The 17,982-nt window shown below is 48.8% G+C and overlaps 1 protein-coding gene across 1 annotated transcript in view; it reads right to left on the reverse strand.

Moving 5' to 3' along the window:
- The window catches only part of ITGB5 (integrin subunit beta 5), a 41,177-nt gene that overhangs the window by 11,071 nt on the left and 12,124 nt on the right, over positions 1-17,982 (reverse strand). The window contains exons 5-10 of the mRNA XM_042827271.1: positions 15,843-16,011; positions 11,693-11,854; positions 10,296-10,391; positions 9,604-9,693; positions 7,397-7,531; positions 5,110-5,539 (exon numbers count right to left, since the gene is read on the reverse strand). Coding sequence (XP_042683205.1) covers positions 5,110-5,539; positions 7,397-7,531; positions 9,604-9,693; positions 10,296-10,391; positions 11,693-11,854; positions 15,843-16,011 — 1,082 coding nt within the window. The remainder of the gene's footprint in view (positions 1-5,109; positions 5,540-7,396; positions 7,532-9,603; positions 9,694-10,295; positions 10,392-11,692; positions 11,855-15,842; positions 16,012-17,982) is intronic.

The raw sequence follows: 17,982 nt of genomic DNA on the forward strand, positions 1-17,982 counted from the left end.
CATGGGGTCAGGCTGTGCCATCAGATGACACTTCTTGCTGCTGCTTTAAGAGAGACCCCAGGCAGAGCTCTGGCTCCCACAAAGATGTAGTAAGCGTCACTGCTGTATTCTTTTAATTCTGCCATGGCATTTAATGCCTCATTAGCATGCATTAATGGTTGCAAAAGGCCTGTTCGAGGGCAAGGAGAAACACCAAGTGAAAAGCGGTTGGAACAGCAGCACTCTGTGCAGTCAAGTCCTTGAAGGGATCCCTGCCAGGGTTGGGGAGGACTGCAACAGCACTGAGGGCCTGGGCGGGGGGAAAGGAGGGGTAAGAAAAGCTGGCATTTTGCTCCTGTGCATGGAATGGGACTTTTGGAGAAACAGAGCTCAATCCATCAAGGACAAAACCCCAAATCCGTCAGTTTCTGATGGCTTCTCCCAGGCTGTAACTGTTTGGGGCTGACAAAACTGGCCCAAGCCCTTCTGCAAGCATCACAACAGATGGGGTTGGAAACAGAAAAATCCCTAAGCGAGTGCCCAGCACACATATAGGTGACACATATGAGTGTTCCCCAAGCACATATTGTCCTTGGTAAATCCCCCCGCACTGCTGGAGCACAGGCTTGGGGAGATCCTTAAGGATCCAGCCCAGACCTGGCACCTAAGGGAGAAGTCCAGGGTGAGAGGAGGAGGTACCTTTTGGTTTGTGCAAAAGGGAAAAGAGCTCCTAGGAGGGGAAGGCAGGAGCTGAGTGCAAGTTCCTTATGCTATTTTAGGTCTTCAGCTCTCTACCTTTGGCATGGAGCAGGATGGGAAAGGCATACACTCGAAGGAACACAGCACACATCTCAGCAGTGCGTTGCAGAGAGTGGAACAGAAACCAGGTTTAAAAAGAAATAAATACAGAGAGGAAGCAGAAGAGAAAGGCTGGGGAAGGGTGGAGAAAGAGTGAGATTTCAGGAGACTCATGGGGATGCTCCCTCTCACCTGCAAGGGCCACCACAAATTTGCATGCCCTTCCAGTCCTTCCCAATTGCCCAGCAGCACGGGGAGGAGCAGAAGGAATCCTCTTAATCCCTCCAGCCCCAAGCCCTGCTGCCCTGGACCTTACATCTCTCCAGGCTGCCCCACATGATGGAAGCAAACAGAGCTGACCTGATGACCCCTAATTTCTTCACGCTAAGCCATGCGATGAGAGCAAACGGAACATGCCCAGCTTAGCGGCTTAACCCAGAGAAAGGAGGAGAGCAGAGGAGGCCCCCCAGTTGGGTTTGGCTTATTACAAAATGTCTGCAGTGTCTACACAATTTCACATCAAAGCCAAAACATTTCATGGGCAGAGAGCTTCCACCTGGTGATGCATATGGGCTAGGACTGGAAAGGTACACCACAAACCAGAGGTTTCCTTTTTCCTCACTCAGGCAGAGGATCTCAAGATGCCTGAACCACATCTGCTGGTTGCTGAGAAGTAGTAATGGGCACACAGTACTTACTTCTGCCCAAGATGGGGAGGATGCAAACAGGGAAAGAAAAGAGACACAGCCCTGTAACACTAACAACAAAAGAAATCTTTCTGCATTTCCAGGCAGTGATGTACACCTGCACTCAGATTCTGCATTCTCACTCAAGCCCCCAATTTTATTTTTTTTTTTTTAAATTGCCCAAATAAAAAAGAAACAAAAAAAACCCAAAGATAGCAAAACTTGACATGACAGAAAAGAAAAACACAGCAGATGTGGTTTAAGCTCTGTTCCCTCTTTCTTTCACAGAGCATCCTTTTCCCTTCGGGGCTATCCACCACCTGCTGTGCATGGCAGGGCAGCCAAGCAGCCAAAGCTGCAGGCACAGGGAAGTTCCCCTCCCCCTCCCCAACCACACTCAGCTACCACCACCACGTCTGGAGCCACCCAGCACTGCCCACTTCTTTCTTAATAAAACACAGCAGATTCTGGTAAAAGCTGGTGTGGTAGGAATGAAGATTGCGGAGATGAAAAAAGAAATAGTTACAACTGGGTTCCTTCTGTTCCTGCATCTGAGACCTTCCCTGGCACACTAGCACTGGTGCAAGCAGACAGATGATGACTTCAGAAGTAAGTGGGGAAAAAGGTCTGCTTTCAGGCCAAGTGTGTCAGCCTGTAGGAATTAGTACAGTAAGAGGCTACATCACAAGGCAGAAATCACAAGGCAGAGATGCCAGTGGTGCAAGTAGATGAGCACTGCCCTCAAAGCACAGGACTAGCATGTTCTGTGTCTCTTGCACAACCAGAAACTGCAGCACCGGCACTGAGCAGCATCTTCCCATGAGAGCCAGCACAAGGATGTTGCTGCTGAACCCAGATGCGGCGCCTGCAACCAGGAAATCCTAGAACAAATTGCAGAAGCAGGAGTGCGATTTCTAATGTGAGGCTGTAGCAAAACAAACAAAAGCCTTATGTCACTGTGTGCCAGCACCGGCCAAAAACCCAGAGTTCTTCCCCATTTAGCAGACCAAGGAAAGGGAAGCAGTCAGATATAACTATGGAGGCCATGAAAGATTTGCACACCCTCAGCAGTTTTTGAAGCTTTTCAGTTTCCGCAAGGCACTTGGAGGTCTACGTAGATAGAGTCTCTGTGCAACAAACCACGGGTTTTTGGTTGAGTTGCCATTTCCTAAATCCCTTTTCAGAAGTGGTTTTGGGTGGCAAATCTGACACCCTATTGCTGATGTTAGCTTTTTGCATCAGCAGTGGTGAAGACAAGGAAATTTCTGTAGACACACTGAAATAAAAGAGATGCTGTACTACTTACACCCCCTACAAATACGGGTCTGAGCACTGCAGCTAACAAAGCGTAGCTTCCAGAGAACCAGTCCTGCTTCATTAGTGGCCAATGCATGATGCTCTTACCAAGGCCTCTCTTCCCTCTTACTAACTCATTTTATAGGACCTTTAGGAATGCAATTAGCACTGAGATGTTTCCTCTTTTGTCAGATCTGCTGGAAGGCAGCCAAGAGGTCCAAAAGCCATGGAGATGCACAGTGATCTGCAAATTCCTGAGCTGGGCTCCAGGCAGGGAGGCAGGCAGTGAGCAGAGGGCTCTGTCTCTCCATGGCAGCCATCCAAACTGTCTAGGAAAGGCCAGACCCTGTGCTGAAGCTCCCAACATGATGAACAGCTGTATGTAGTCTTCAGAAACTCTTCTGTCCTCTCTTTCTTCAGAAAAGCTGACTCCACCATGGCTACTTCTTCCAGAGACCTGCTGCTCTTTAGGTGCAGTTTGGAGCACACCCCACACCAACTGCTGTGCAAGCTCAGGCACTTTTGGTGGGCTGGAGAAGTCCTAAGCCTCTTGGGCTGAGAAAACTTACTCAATAGGTTGGAATTCAGAAGAAAAAAGGCTACAAAACAATAAAATACCAGGAGGCATGGTGAGAACTGCCCCACCAGTCTATCCCTGGAGCTGCTTGGCCTCAGCCTCCGCTTTGTTTTCTTTCACAGCTTTAAAAAAAAAAAAACAACACTTTTCAATGACTCTCAGACTGGCACATCCCAAACCAGCTCTGCCCTTCTTCCCACCACCAGCAGCCCTCCGCTAGGTGCAACAGAAGACACGTGACTTGCCACGGTGCTGTTTCCAGTTGCTGCCAAAAGCCAGAGGATTGCCATTCCCATATGCAGACAGTGCCCCAACAGCCCCAACTTGCCTACCAACACAACAGTCTCCAATGGCCCAGGGAGTGGCAGTCACTGTCTTTGGAGATGTTCAAGAACCATGGAGATGTGGCACATGATAGACATGGTTAGCAGGCAAGGTGGGTATGGGCTGGAGTTGGATTTGGTGATCTTAGTGATCTTCTCCAAATTTAGTATTCCTATGATTCTATAAATGCACTACCCAGGCGTAGCTCATCACTTACTCAGAAGCCTGCAGGATTAGGCATAGTGGGGAAAAATCCCTCCACTTCTCCAAAGAACAGTGAAAAACAGCTGCTTTTCTGAACTTACTCTACCAACAGGAGAGCTAACGCAAACCTGCACAGCATTTTGGAAATTTGGTGTGAGATTTTCACTTGAGGAAATATTTCACTTGGAAAACAAAGAAGTTTTGAAGAATAACATTTTACCCAGCTTCAGGTGAAAGAGTTATGTCTTAGGGTTGATCCAGGCAACGTGTGCAAGATAAATTACATGACCTCAGGCTGAAAAGGAATTAAAGGAATTGCTATTTTAGCAAACACTGCTAAATAGCTCCTCCACCTTTGATGAAGCAAAACACACTGGCTAAATCTTGACCAGTGGATGATTTGTTTTCCCAGCAGGTAGAAAAATCTGCATTAAAGTCTCTTTAGGAATCTCCAACACAGATTTTCTCTAATGAGTAACAAACCAAAACTCAACCTTTCCTTTCCCCTGCCATGTACCAGGGGATTGCTTCAAACGTGTTACCTTTAAAAAAAGATGGTTTCTATGTGGGCACATGGCATAAGTGGAGAAATGCAATTTAAGAAGGCAAGAAACAGCTTGGGAGAATCCAAGCCTGTGATTGTTGTAATAGAATCACAGATTGGTTGGGTTGGAGGGGACCTTAAAACCCACCAGTCCCAGCCCCCTGCCATGGGCTGGTTGCCACTCTCCATCTCAGGCTGCACACCTGGCCTTGAGCACCTCCAGGGACCCACAGCGTTCTGGGCAGCCTGTGCCAATGTCTCACCTCTGAGTAAAAAGTATCTTCCTCACATCTAACCTAAATCTCACTTCTTTTAGCTTAAGGTCATTCCCCCTTGTCCTGTCACACTATCGGACCATGTAAAAAGTCACCTTCCCTTTAGTTTATAAGGTCCTCTAAGTACAGGAAAGTCACAATGAGGTCTTCTCTGAGCCTTTTCTTCTCCAGGCGGAACAAACCCAGTTCTCCCCATCTTTCTCAGCAGGAGAACTACTCCAACCCTCAGAGCATCCTCATGGCCTCCTCTGGACCTGCTCCAACAACCCTGCATCTTTCTTGTGCTGGACACAGTACTCCAGATGAGGCCTCATGAGGACTACACTAAGGCTGCACATCAGCAAATACGCTCCCAAACAATCAACACCAAATCTGCAACTTTGCAGCCCGGGCAAAACAGAGAGTGAGGGGTGGGATGGCACCTACCTGAGCAGAGGACTCCCTTGTACCGGGCGCAGGAGAAGTCGTCGCACTCACAGAAGGGCCCATAGATGTTCCCAAACTCGCTCTCATAGCACACACACTGGTTGCAGCTGCACTCCCCCCGCCCGCTGCAGACGGGCTTTCCCTCCACCTCACGGCACAGCCCAGGCTGGGTCTCCCCGCCGGCTCCCTCCTCACACTCGCAGCGGGCCCCCAGGTAGCCGGCATCACACTCGCACAGCCCGCAGGCATAGGTCCCATTGCTGCTGCACTTGCTGCTGGATGGCTCCGCATGGCCGGTGCAGCCGCAGAGGCAGTTGTAGGTGACGTTCACTTCCAGTGTATCACGGAAGCCAGCTGGCTTGATGGTGAAGACATGGGAGGTGTCCTCAGCAGGGCAGCCACGGGCCTCCACTGACACCTCAAAGGAAACCTGGAGAGAGAGGGCAAGGGGGGAGTCAGTGTGCAGCCCAAAATGGCCTCCCAGGTATGGATGAACTGCCCTAACTCCATCTCACGTGGGCACCTCAGCGCCCTGATAGTCCATCAAGGTTTTGACCTCCTTTCTGCCCCTCACTGCCACTCTGGTTCCCCATATGGGCCACGTGTGACCCAAGTGGGACAGAGGCACAAAACTGACATTCAATCCCTGCAAGCCACACACCAAGGGGAGAACCACCAAGAGGGAAGTGTTGGAGCTGTGCTAGGGGAGCCCCAAACAACTGTGCAGCCACTCTCCTCACCACCTTCATGCCCCCACATAGCCCATGCAGCTTCTGCTTGCTGAACCCACATCTCAGCCCTCACCAAAGTGTTCATTATTCCGTGGGTAGCTCATTTCAAAACATACCACAGGCATTCGAGTGAAGTTTCAAGGCTTATTGCCATCACCCACAAGAGTTAATGTTCTTCATCACAGACCTCTGGTTTCTGTGAAGCAGGAGGCAGCCTGCCTGAAATAACTGGGGTAAAAGTCTGGCAAACAGACAGGTTTTCATAACAGCAAAAATATGACATTTGCTTGAAAGCAAGTACCAGCACAGATCTAGCCAATGCAGCACAAGGACCAAAGATGTCTACAAGGTGAAGGATTTAGCACCTTCTGTGAGAATCCCAACCTGCATCACTCATAAACCCCTAATTATGGAACAAACATAAACTGCAGAGAAGGACATAGAATCATAGAACCATTAATGTTGGAAAAGAGCACAAAGATCACCAAGTTCAACTCTAGCCCATCTCACCATGTCTGCTACCCACATCCCTCAGTGGCACATCTCCATGGTTCTTGAGCACCTCTAGGGATGGTGACTCCACCTCTTCCCTGGGCAGCCTGTGAAGTGCCTCATTACTCATTCTGAGAGGAGGTTTTTCCCAGTATACAATTTGAACCTTCTCTGGTACAACTTAAGGCCATTACATCAGAAAGCAAGCTCAGGGCATCACCCTGCTCCCTTCCACATGCCACCAGTACGAGACCCCCAGCATTTCAGGACCCGGTGTCGATGTCAACCCCTTTGGGGAAGCTCTCTCAGCTGTTCACAGGAGCTAGACTCTGATGCTCATAGAAGCTTTTGAGCAGGAGGGGATGCAAGGACAAACCTCAATAGCTGCGTGAGCTCTGTCTTCATGCCAAAGGCCAGAGCCCAGGCTCAGCCATCAGATTAATGCTCCTGCTCCAAGGGGGCCCTGGCTTTGCTGAGGACATCAGGAGGGCACGTGCCTATGGTTGGCACAGCTCCAGGGACTGATTCTACCCGCTGAGCTGAAATCCAGTAATGTCAGCTAAAATGCTGAGGCCACCTCCCCTTTTAACACTTCACATAGCCCTTATTTGGAGGGGTAAAGGTTCAGCTACTGTTTATTCTTCCTGACTATTTTTATATGCCCAAGTGCTTAGCGCTCTGGTATGTTTTTAAAGCTGTTCTTCTCAAATAAGGAAATCATCCTGCTAATGAGTCCTTGCAAACAGCAAAGGCCTGGAGAAGGGCTCAGGATTCCCAGACAGGCTGAGCCTGCTGGCCCTGCAATGCAGCGCTGATGCCAGGTGACAGCACGCTCTCCTGGTCATGCTCAACATGTTCAGGTGCATCTGGACTTCACAGAATAACAGAAACACAGTATCATTTGAGCTGGAAGGGATCTTTAAAGGCCACCTACCCTGCCATGAAGAGAGAAGAGCTCTTCAGCTGGCAGAGCTGCTCTCAGTTGGCTTTTACATTACCATAGCACAGTTTTGAGGATAGCAGAGGAAGATGGGCAGCTGGCATGTGCAGAGAGACAGACTCACCGTATCTCCTATCTTGAGATCCCCACATTTTCTGAGCCCAGGGTAGGACAATCCATCCTGGCAGGTGGCAGTGAAGGTCAAGCCAATGTCCTCAGGGCTGTCCCACACAGTGAGTTCTACTTTGGACCGAATGCTCTGGAAATACAATGAGAAAGAAAGTTGTCAGGTTAATACAGGCAGGCAGGTTTCTCTTGCAGAGAATTCTGCTTTGGTATCTTCTGTTGTATTCAGAAGGCAGCCAGGTACAAAAAACACCAGTACAAAAAACAATACCTGGAGTTGGACTGGAGCACCTGGGGATTTTGCACTCAGTTTATGTACAGTTAGTACAGTTTATGCACTCTACAAGGGTCATGATGACCACTGAAGCCTGTACTGGAAAGATGCATACACAACAAAATAAAAAAGGAAACATTCTCAACCACAAATGGACCATTTGCTTCATCTCCAAGCTGTAGGTCAGAGTCTTGTGTGCACATCTACACCTCCCCCATAGCGAAGTCTGTTGTAAGAGTGCAGAGCCTGATGCTCCACTGGCATCCATCCCATGATGCCTTTTGTACTGCACAAAGGAGACATAAAAACACACTTGAAACTGAATCAGCAACTCTGTCCTGCTTTCTTGATTCAGCACGAACTGGTCAGAAAAAACTTTCCTCTGAAGAGAAAATGCCAGACTTTTTTGGATAAGTCAACAGCAAATACTAGGTTTTCTATGACAGAAAAAAGGTAAAATCTCTTTCTTTGTGAAACCTTTTAAAGTGAAAGACTTGCTGCATCATGATGTTTTGGTACGCTCCTATTCCCTTTCTTCTTCTTCTCATTTCTCCACCCTGATGCACAACCCAGACTTTTTAAGCCAAAACAAAATAAAGGATAAAGGGAAAACTCTGTTTATAAGTACTAATGTGAAACGAGGTTGTTTTGTTTAGTTCTTCTGATGGCTGGAAATGACGCATGGTGAGTGGTATCCAAAAAAGACAAAGGCTACAGAACACAGGACAGCAGGTCAGAAGGACCACGGTATGACCCCACCTGGGTCATTCTTACGTTCTGATGCAAACACCAAGATTTCTTATCAGCCTTATTGGGTAATGCTATTAGCCTAATTTAAATCCAATTATTATTAGCCACTTGGCACTGCAAAGCAGCATACCTCCATGGCACTGCAGCCACTACTGGAGGGGTTTTGCTGCTGTGCTGTTTGGTGGCCCCAGGCCTGCAATACCTTCAGAAATGAGCAGAAGACTCCAGAGAGATTCAGAGAAAGGACCTTGCCCATGGAGCAACTTCTGATTGAAACAAAGCTGTAACGGCATGGGGTACACCCTAAGGAGGAGCATTTCAGTGTGAACGCAAGGGAATTCTGAACCTGCAGCGGCTCCAAGGATGGCTGACATAAAGGCCACCTGCCATGGGAAACCCATTAGTGCTGTAGAGAGGAACATTATGAGATCTGCTGGGAATGGGTTCAGGAAATCAGTGTACTGTTTGCCCCCCTGGCTGCAAAGATCAGCTCAGACACTGCGTGTATGAAGAACCCTACCTGAGGGCTGACCCAGAACAGCACAGTATTTCAGTTTAGCCAAAAAGAACACGAGTGGAACATTGTATTTCCACAACAGACTTTCATACATGGTCACACTGAGTTACACGTCTCACACACCCAGCATCCTCCCAGAAGCACAGAGCTGAACCATAAGGATCCAGCAGAAATCCAACAAATTCAGACAGCTATCCCACTAGCTCTCTATGTAGCTGCTTCTGGTCACTCTGCTCCCCCCTTACCTCCATAGAGTTGCATTGTAATCAACCCAAGGATGCCGCCTAAGCTGCGTCACGTCCCTGACAGGTCACTGACCATCAAACAGCAAATAAATGATCTATTTTCTCTAACAGTATGGTGATCTGTGACAGCTATTAAATCCAGGTTACATTTATGGTGCAATTCCACTCATGCTTTGTTTTTCTTGCCAGCCCAGCAAGGGACCAAGCAGATGACATCAGCCCAACCATCAGCATCATCCTAAAGAGGACAAGCAGCTCCTTTCCCTCCCCAGGGTGGATGCAAGCACGTCAGCAGTGACCCACTGCAGAGAGGACCAGAGAGATGCAGCCAAGCCTGGGTGGAGCACACGAGGCAGGGCTGAGCGAGCTCAGCTCTTGGCGCTCCCACCACAGCAGCTGTGGTGTTAAAACACACTTACGTTGTAGGCCTTGACAATCAGCTCGATGATATTCTTGGAGTCCTTGTGCAAAATCTCCACCGTGGTCCCAGGAATCAAAGCAGTGAAGTTCTTGAAAAGACAACAAGTGGAAAACGCGCTGCAATGCAATGCGATGTGGCAGTCGAGCTTCCCTGAGAGCGGGTGTGGAGCATGAGCTCAGCCCCCAGCCCCATGGGGACTTCCAGCACCTCGCTGCTTGCCTGGCTCAGTGCAGAGAATGCACTTCCCAAAAACCCAATCTGCATCCCCACATCCCTCCACCCACTTCTGCCATGAGACAGCCCCAGGGAAGAGCCTCCTGCCACAGGGATGGCAAAGGAGCTCAGGTTGGGGCTAGGGAGATGGAAAAACACAGCTGGGCAGCAGCATCGTACTGGATTAGGTAATGGGACTGAGTCACAGCGGAAAGGGCTGAACAGGTTTCTGCTCTCCCGTCTGCTGCACAGCAGCAAGATTAGGATAGGGTCTATTTTAGGTACGCACACACTCACTAACACAGAGATCTGCTTGCAGTAAGCAGCTTTAGTGCTTTCCACTGAATGACCATGCTCTGGGTGCTAGCAGGGAGAGGTGACAGCTGTGCCAAGCTGGTGTGACCTAAGGGCATCATGGCCAAGACGCTCTCAAGAGGCACCCTAAGCCCTGCCCATGAACTGCTCAGCAGCACTTACCTTGTACAGGACATAATGGCTTTTCGTAACAGCAAAAATCAGGTGGATGTTGTTTTCAGCCAGTTTCTCCCCAAGGAGTGCCAGGGAAGGATAATCCTAGGGGAAAAACAACACAGAAAGACTGATGGGTAGAACAAAGACTAATTTCATTACTCTTCTCCCAACAGCAAAACCTGTGGCATTTCACTGCAGCGTGAAGTGAACCACTACATCTACAACTGAAATAGTAGAAACATTCTGGTAACTCTGTCACTCCCTGAATACTTCTGCTGCACTTATCATTAGAATGCATAAAATGACAACACCATGAGCCACAGTTACACTTGAAACAATTTTTTTTCCCCTCCTCTTTCAACTTTGCTATCAGCCGATGTGCACGTGTAACCCACCTGCCGACCCCAGGGATGCATGACATGACCATGATCTAGAACTGCACTAAGCAGAGATGCATGATTTTTCTCTGAAAGCTGAGATTGCCTGTTCTTGCTGCATAGTAGAACCATGAAGAAATGATGATAAACTTCAGTTCTGCAGAACTCAGAGAAAGGTTAGCAGGAAGGTACTGTTCTAGCAATTCATAAGCAACAAAATAACAAAACTGTATTCATTTCAAGAGCTTCAGGCCCCAAGCTACTTCTGAAATGCGGCTCTCAGAAAATTCACCCCACTCACTTGCAAGCTGAAGGGCTGATTTAGAGCTTCCAGGACTCAAATAAACACTGAGACAGCATCCCCATGCCAGCTCCCCAGCACAGCTCCAGTACAGCAGCTGTGCTCTGGAATGCAAACACTTGCAAGATTGCATGGGCTGTGGACAGGGGGTTCTCTAAGGAGCCATAGGCAACCATCCAGAAACACCTCTTGTCACAGAGTGGTGTATGCAGGAACAAAAATCATAATTAGTGCTTGTGACTTACTGGATAAAGCACCATTCTGCAGGAGGATGTGATAATTAGGCAGCAGACAAATGCTCATTCACCACAGAAGTTTCCTCCACTGAGTTTAAATAAAGGGAGAAAAAAAAAGGGGCTGGTCTGTTTATTTAGTACTAAGATCTACGTTAGGGTTGTGCTCAAAGGCTGTGAATAGGATCAGCACCGAGTTGTGCTCGTGGCAGCAGCCACATCAAGGTAGGCTCAGCCTCCCTGCTGACAGCCTGACAATCCCTGGGCACTTCGCAGTTGATGATGCACTTCAGCTTGCCAAGTTACATTTCCCTCCCTGTCAGTGAATCCTGACAAAATCTGCTGGGCTCCAAACCTATCTTCAAGCACCACAAGTGCATTCACTGAGTGGAGATGTCTGAGGGAAAGAGTGAAATCACACTCATCAGGAGCAAACAGAGCCCAGAGCAGCACAGGGCCTGCTGACAACCCGAGGTCCCTGTGCCCACTCACCAGCTGGCTGGACGCGCTGTACTCATTGGCCTCGTTCAGGTGGCACTGGCCATCGTGGGGCTGCACCAGCCCCCCCAGCTTCCCATCCAGAGCTATGTGGGGCACATCATCCGTGGTGAAGACCAGCAGGTGGGATGCTTCCTTCCGCCAGCCGATCTTCTCCTGAGGCAGAACAAAAGGCCTCATTAACACTAATTAGTAGAAAGCCGTACATCTGTCCACCCATATCTGGTGAGAAAAGATGATGTTGGGGCCCTTCTAGCATTTCCCAGCACCTCCCTGCAATGCAGTTACTTAAAAAGGCATGAGTTGGTACGTGGACTGTCCACCAGACCTTCTCTACCTTGATCCAAGAATAAGAATTTCAGCTGCTTTTATAGCCAGAGGAGACATGCCAAATTCCTCTGCACGCGTTTCATCTGACCTCGTTTCCTCAGCTAGGTGAAATGGCTGTGCTGCTGCACACAGCATGAGAGCTGCACCAGCCCTACTCAGCATTTTTCTTGCAGGCCATCTGTGCAAGAAATAGGCGTTGTGACTGTCTGTGCATGGACAGATCTGCAGGGATAGGGTTTTTGCATGGAAAGGCACTAGAGTTGGATGCTAATTGCTTCCTTCCCACAGAGCTCCCTCAGCTCCGCACCAGCCCAAGAAGCAGATCCGTGCCTAAGAAAGCACACAGAAGCTGCTTGTTGCAATGGAGGTGGAGAGAAACAGAGGTGCCAGAAGGAAATTTTTGGATGCCATCAGGTAGCAGCTCTCTCCACCTACACATGTGGATGGCTCTGGCCTCCAGCCCCCCCAGTGCACACATTATGGAGCCAGGAGCACCCAGATGCAACCCACATCTGAAAAGACCCAACTCCTCTGGATTTCACTGCTCAGCTTACTCAGTAACATCTGAAACCTACCTCATCCTACATTCAAACACCAGCTGACAAACTTCTGCAGCTTGGCTGCAGGCATTTCCTATGGAAACCGCTGGTGGAGTGACAGTGAGTTGGCAGTGCACACAGAAGTATAACCATGATTGCCACCACAATTTTCAGCTGCAGATGTGAGTCACAGCCCACAGACTGCTGACCTTTCTGGTAAATACAGCTTCAGGAGAACTACTCCAGACTCTACTTCCTTTTCTTCCCCAATGCAAGAAATATTTTTTCTTTAAGGGCATTTTCAAGAGCCATGTAATGCAGGTACGACCAGAGGAAACCCTCACTGGCAGGACAGGTGTGCCATGTAGCAGCACACTGCCATCTAGGTCAGAAAGCAATAAGGGCTTTTTTTGGTCTGGGAAGTGGGAGCCATTCCACTGAAGCAACCCCACCAGACAAAAGGCAGAAACCCCAAGAGTGATTATGGCTCTGACAACGCAAGCAGCTTCTTGCACCACTCAGCCAGTGGACAGACATCCACCCAACAGCCCATCAACTCAGTTTCCTTCGGTACCCGAAGCTGACTTCTTTAAGGACTGAGAGAAAAACCACAGATTAGAAGCTTAGAAGTGTGCTATGCACAAAGCGAACAAACTTCATTCAGACAACAGTTATGCAGCCTTTCCAGGCATGATTCCTCTGTTTTCCTGCCTTCTGGCACCACCTTCTCACCAAGGGCTATGTACCTCTTCATACACAGACTCACCCCTATTCTCACACTTAAGCCAAGCACGTAGAAATGCTGAAAAATCTGGGCAGCATATCTCAGCTGAGACACCCACCCTGATGCCGAAGCTGCACGGTGCTTCGAGCCAATGCAGCAAACACCAAAACGTTACAAAATGTGCATGGCTGCTGGAGACGGGTGGAAAAACCAAGAGGTAGGCAGTGAGCAGCTGCAGCATCTTTCACTGCCTCCTCCTGCAGCTGCAAAGCGCTGGGAAATGCCGCTCTGTACGAGACATACAGTGCTCTGCTCTGCTTAAAACAAACAACCAAAGAGGCTTGCATTTATTTTTACTGGCCCGTGATTTTTGAACAGTGATCTGCATTGACGCCGGCACTGGTTTAATCCCCGTGGGATATGAAGGTTTGAAAGGCAGGGTGGGACCTGACCTGAGGCAGCATGGAGGGTAAGGACATGTCTCTGCAGGGCCACGCAAGAATAAATCCTGCCCTGCTTCCACGGTTGCTGCTGTCAGAACCACCACAGCTGCCTCAGCACACCTCAGCCTTCCAAACGCTATTGAAAAGGCGGCCAGATTGTTATCAGTGTTTCCAACTCTGAAGTAAGCATCTAAATTTATGCTAAACATTGTGCCTAATGAGCGCTGACCAAAAGCAGTTCAAAAGACACTTCATTTTACAACTAAGCATCACTTCCTTGCTGCAGCTCTGTGTATACGATCTGCAACTTACATGTGCCACCAAGCTCTATGATGTCTGCACTTCAAGATGGCAGAAAACCAAAGTACTGCAAACGGAAAATGTAATTACAGAAAGTTGATTAATATTCCTGGCTAACCGTTCTAGCATCATCATAAAGGCTTATTGTCTCTGGCTCTTTCATTGCCTCCAGGATAACATTTACCATCTCTCCATCTTTCAGAGAGGAGCCAAACACAGACCAGTTATTAGTCTGTATTAACTGTGCAAGCTCTTCTCACTCCTCAGTTCAAAACCTCAGCCAAAAAATGACAGAGCTCTCATAACAGCTCATGCAAAAGAAACACTCAATATGAATTACAGCATGAAAACACCTCACCAACAAATGAGGGACTGTTTCTCCTACTTCTGTGCTTGCAGGGGAGAACATGGCGCTCAGACACTGGGGCTGCCAAGTGCCGTTGCTTGGGATGCTACAAATGGCTTCTTTAAGTGCCCAGGGGGTCTGAAATTCCCTAAAGGGTGAAAGCTGGAAGAGCTGGAGCACACCAGGAGAGGCAATGGGGTACTGCAGACAGGTGGCAATGGGGAAACACACCCCAGGGCCACAGACAGCCCCCAAATCACCACCTGCAAAGGGAACAAAGTTCCCCTAGGGGTTATGGGGCTTAAGAAGCACAGCCCAAATGATGCCTCTGTGCAATATTTCTGCACTATAAGGAAATCCTGTCCCATTGCTGCGGTAAGGAAAATGTGACGGAGAAACCGCAAAGAGCCAGACGAAGGGTGGCACAACTGAGTCACTGCCCTGAGACTTCCCTGCTCTAGTGCCACCTCTCAGCCACATGATGAACTCTGTACCTACAGAGAGCTGGGAGCAGCGCTGTTCCAGTGCCAGCAGCACCTGAGAGACGGCTGCTCTGAGGCATCGGAGCCAGCAGGGCAGGCTCGGTCCTGTCAAGCACCCAATGTGAACAAAGGGCGATATGCATTCCCACTCAATCCTGTTGCACAAGCTTGCATCCCACTGCTCCTGCGGATGATGCTTATCCCAAAATCCACACCCACAAGAAAATAGAACCTACCAAAAGAACTGTGCAAGGCTGAGCTGGACAAAAGCCAAATTGTGTGTGTTTTATGTTGAGGGAGAGAAGATTTAGGTTGGATGTCAGGGGGAAGTTCTTTACAGAGAGAATGGTGAGGTGCTGGAACAGGCTGCCCAGAGAGGTTGTGGATGCCCCATCCCTAGAGGTGTTCAAGGCCAGACTGGATGGGGCCCTGGGCAGCCTGGGCTAGTATTAAATGGGGAGGCTGGTGGTCCTGCATGTAGCAGGGGGTTGGAGATTCATGATCCTTGAGGTCCCTACCAACCCTGGCCATTCTGTGATACTGTGATTCTGTGTGTCAGAGGGAAAAAGGCAGCTGGGGCTGTCTGTGGAGAGCAGGGCAGCCCAACTGCACTGCCCAGGGGAGAGGACATTTGAAAGAACCATTGGTTTTCATCCCCAATTCACAAAGGGATATGGAGCAACCCAACCGCTTGCTGCAGGAGGATTTTGAGCAAGAATCTTGCAGTGAGAACAGCATGCAAACCTAGCTGTGCACTGCAGGGAGAGGGCTTGTCCTGTGTGGAATGGTGACAGCAAGGAAGATGCATTTCTGCTATGCCTCTTCATGCATAAAAGCAGATAAAAACCTCTACTTCTCAATGCAATTTTTATGGTTTCTACAATAAAAATTTACGCATTGAAGCTGGATCCAAGAACACAGCTAAAGAAACTTCCTCTCTTTTACTTTGCTTTAAAAACCCAGAAGGCAGTGGGACTCACCTTGCACACAGCAGCCTGCAAAATTGCATCAAAACCACCCTCTGGTGCATCCCGGTTCCGGGACACCTTCTGCTTCTGCACTTCTTCATTGAAACGATCAACTTTGTCAGTCAGGGACAAGAGATGGCGGAAACCAAATGAAGGGACACAGCTTGGGAACAGCTTATACCTGCAAGAGGAGCAGAAGAGGAAGGGTTAGTTGGCATCAACCTCACCAAGAGCCATAAGCTGCAGGAGCTCCGAGCTCTACTACACAGGCCTCCAAATCTCTGAGCCTTCCACAAGACTTCATGCTTTGGATGCTCTGATTTCTGGCTAGTTATCCACAAACACACAGTAGAGCCCGTCTCTGCACTGGCTTTGAGCAGCTGAAGCTTGCAGAGTTCTCATCTGGACTGAATGTCTCCATATAGCATTTAAGTGGAGACAACAAGCACCAGGGCCATATGGCTGTGGGGTTTCAGTGCCCATAAGTCACAGCAGTTTCGCACTAGAGCCCACAGCACAGCAATGCAGTGGGCATGCATCTACTTAATCACTCATGCATCCTCCCACTCTCCCCGCAAGGCAGATGAGCAAACACTGTCATTCCTGCTTAGCTTGGAGCAGCAAGGAAGGAGCAGCACCCTAAGGTGGAGAAATGACACAGTAGGCTGCCAGGAAACCTTGCAAGGCTGCCAGGAAACCTTGCAAAGCTGCCAGGAGGCAACAAACCTCGAGGGTTTGGTGTTCTTAGGGTTGGTTCTCATGGTGTGCTTGGGAGCCCTGAGCTGAGCAAGTCCTGCAGTTTGGGCAGGAGGTGAGCATGGGCAGGGGAGGGGGAGGAGAAAAGAATAAAATTTGTTTACAAAGGAGTTGCACTTGCAGTAGGTCATTCTTATCTTCAGAGATAGAAAGAAAAAAATGACTCACTGTGGGTAGGGTCTAAGATGCTTTCTAACAAAGGAACAGTTAAAGTTTACCACTGCTGGTGGCTCTAATTCCTCCCATGCCAAAAGCTGTGTGCCACATGCATGTCCCCATTGTGCAAACCCACACACATCACCACACAAGGACCTAGCAGATCCAGCCTCCTGAGCACGGCAGCTGAGCTTTGCTGCAGCAGCAAATAAGGACTAAAGAGATGACTGCGTGCATCCCTGAGGCCATGCCAAATCTCAGGGGCAGGGAAAGATCTGTGTAGAGCAGAGGACACAGTGCTATGGTGTCAGTGAACAGCTCGTGTAGAGCCACTTGTCCATGCCCAGCCAGGTTTGTCAGCCAGGTTGTTTCCATTACAGCAGCGTCCCAAAGCTAGGCATGCAAGGGATGCAGAATGGAAAATACTGCATAACCTGAATGCTCTGAACAAGAGGAAGTGTTTGAAGAAAAAGTGACAGATGAAAGTACTCCTTCACTAGCCAGGGCTTTCATCTGGGTGCTGCAGAACTCTATATGCTCCAAAACAAGCTTTGTACTTTCCTCTGACTTACCTACTTTCATCCCACTATAAACACGTGCAAGGGCACCAAAGTCAAGGAGTTCCAGATTTGTGGCTATGCTTCACAGCCAAAGCATGAGTTTTTAGTATTAAAATCACCATCCAATTGACTTTCCTCTCTGGATAGGACTGATGAAAAAAGTGCGTGGATAATTTTGTCTGCTGAACAGGTGATGAGATGTCAAATATTCAGTCAATGCCAAAAGATGGCAAGAGACTTACAGCTGATGAAAACTCTCTCTAATCTGCCGCTCATACAGAAAGCTTAGAGCAAGCACACTCATAAAGCTTGGCGTCTGTGATGTGATCTCACAGCCTAAGTATCTCTGCATGCTTCACAAAAAAGGGCTAATTCTACTGCCCTTTCAGCAATAAAGAGCACCCCAAAAAGGGATGAGGAGAAGAAGGGGCAGGACAAGGAGCATGAAGAGAAGTGTCAAAGGCAACATTCTCCAAGGAGGCAACTTCAGGTTGGATATTAGGAAAAATCACTCCTCATAAAGAGTAGTGATGCACTGGCACAGGGAGGTGGTAGAGCCATCATCCCCAGAGATGTTCAGAAAAAGAGCAGATGGGCACTGGGTTAGTGGGCATGGTATGGATGGGTTGGAGTTGGACTTGGTGATCTTTGTGATCTTTTCCAACCTTAATGATTCTATG

Source organism: Centrocercus urophasianus, unplaced genomic scaffold (genome assembly GCF_019232065.1).
Source record: "Centrocercus urophasianus isolate 14NV4802_14NV808 unplaced genomic scaffold, USGS_Curo_1.0 seq_28, whole genome shotgun sequence".
Classification (NCBI taxonomy): domain Eukaryota; kingdom Metazoa; phylum Chordata; class Aves; order Galliformes; family Phasianidae; genus Centrocercus; species Centrocercus urophasianus.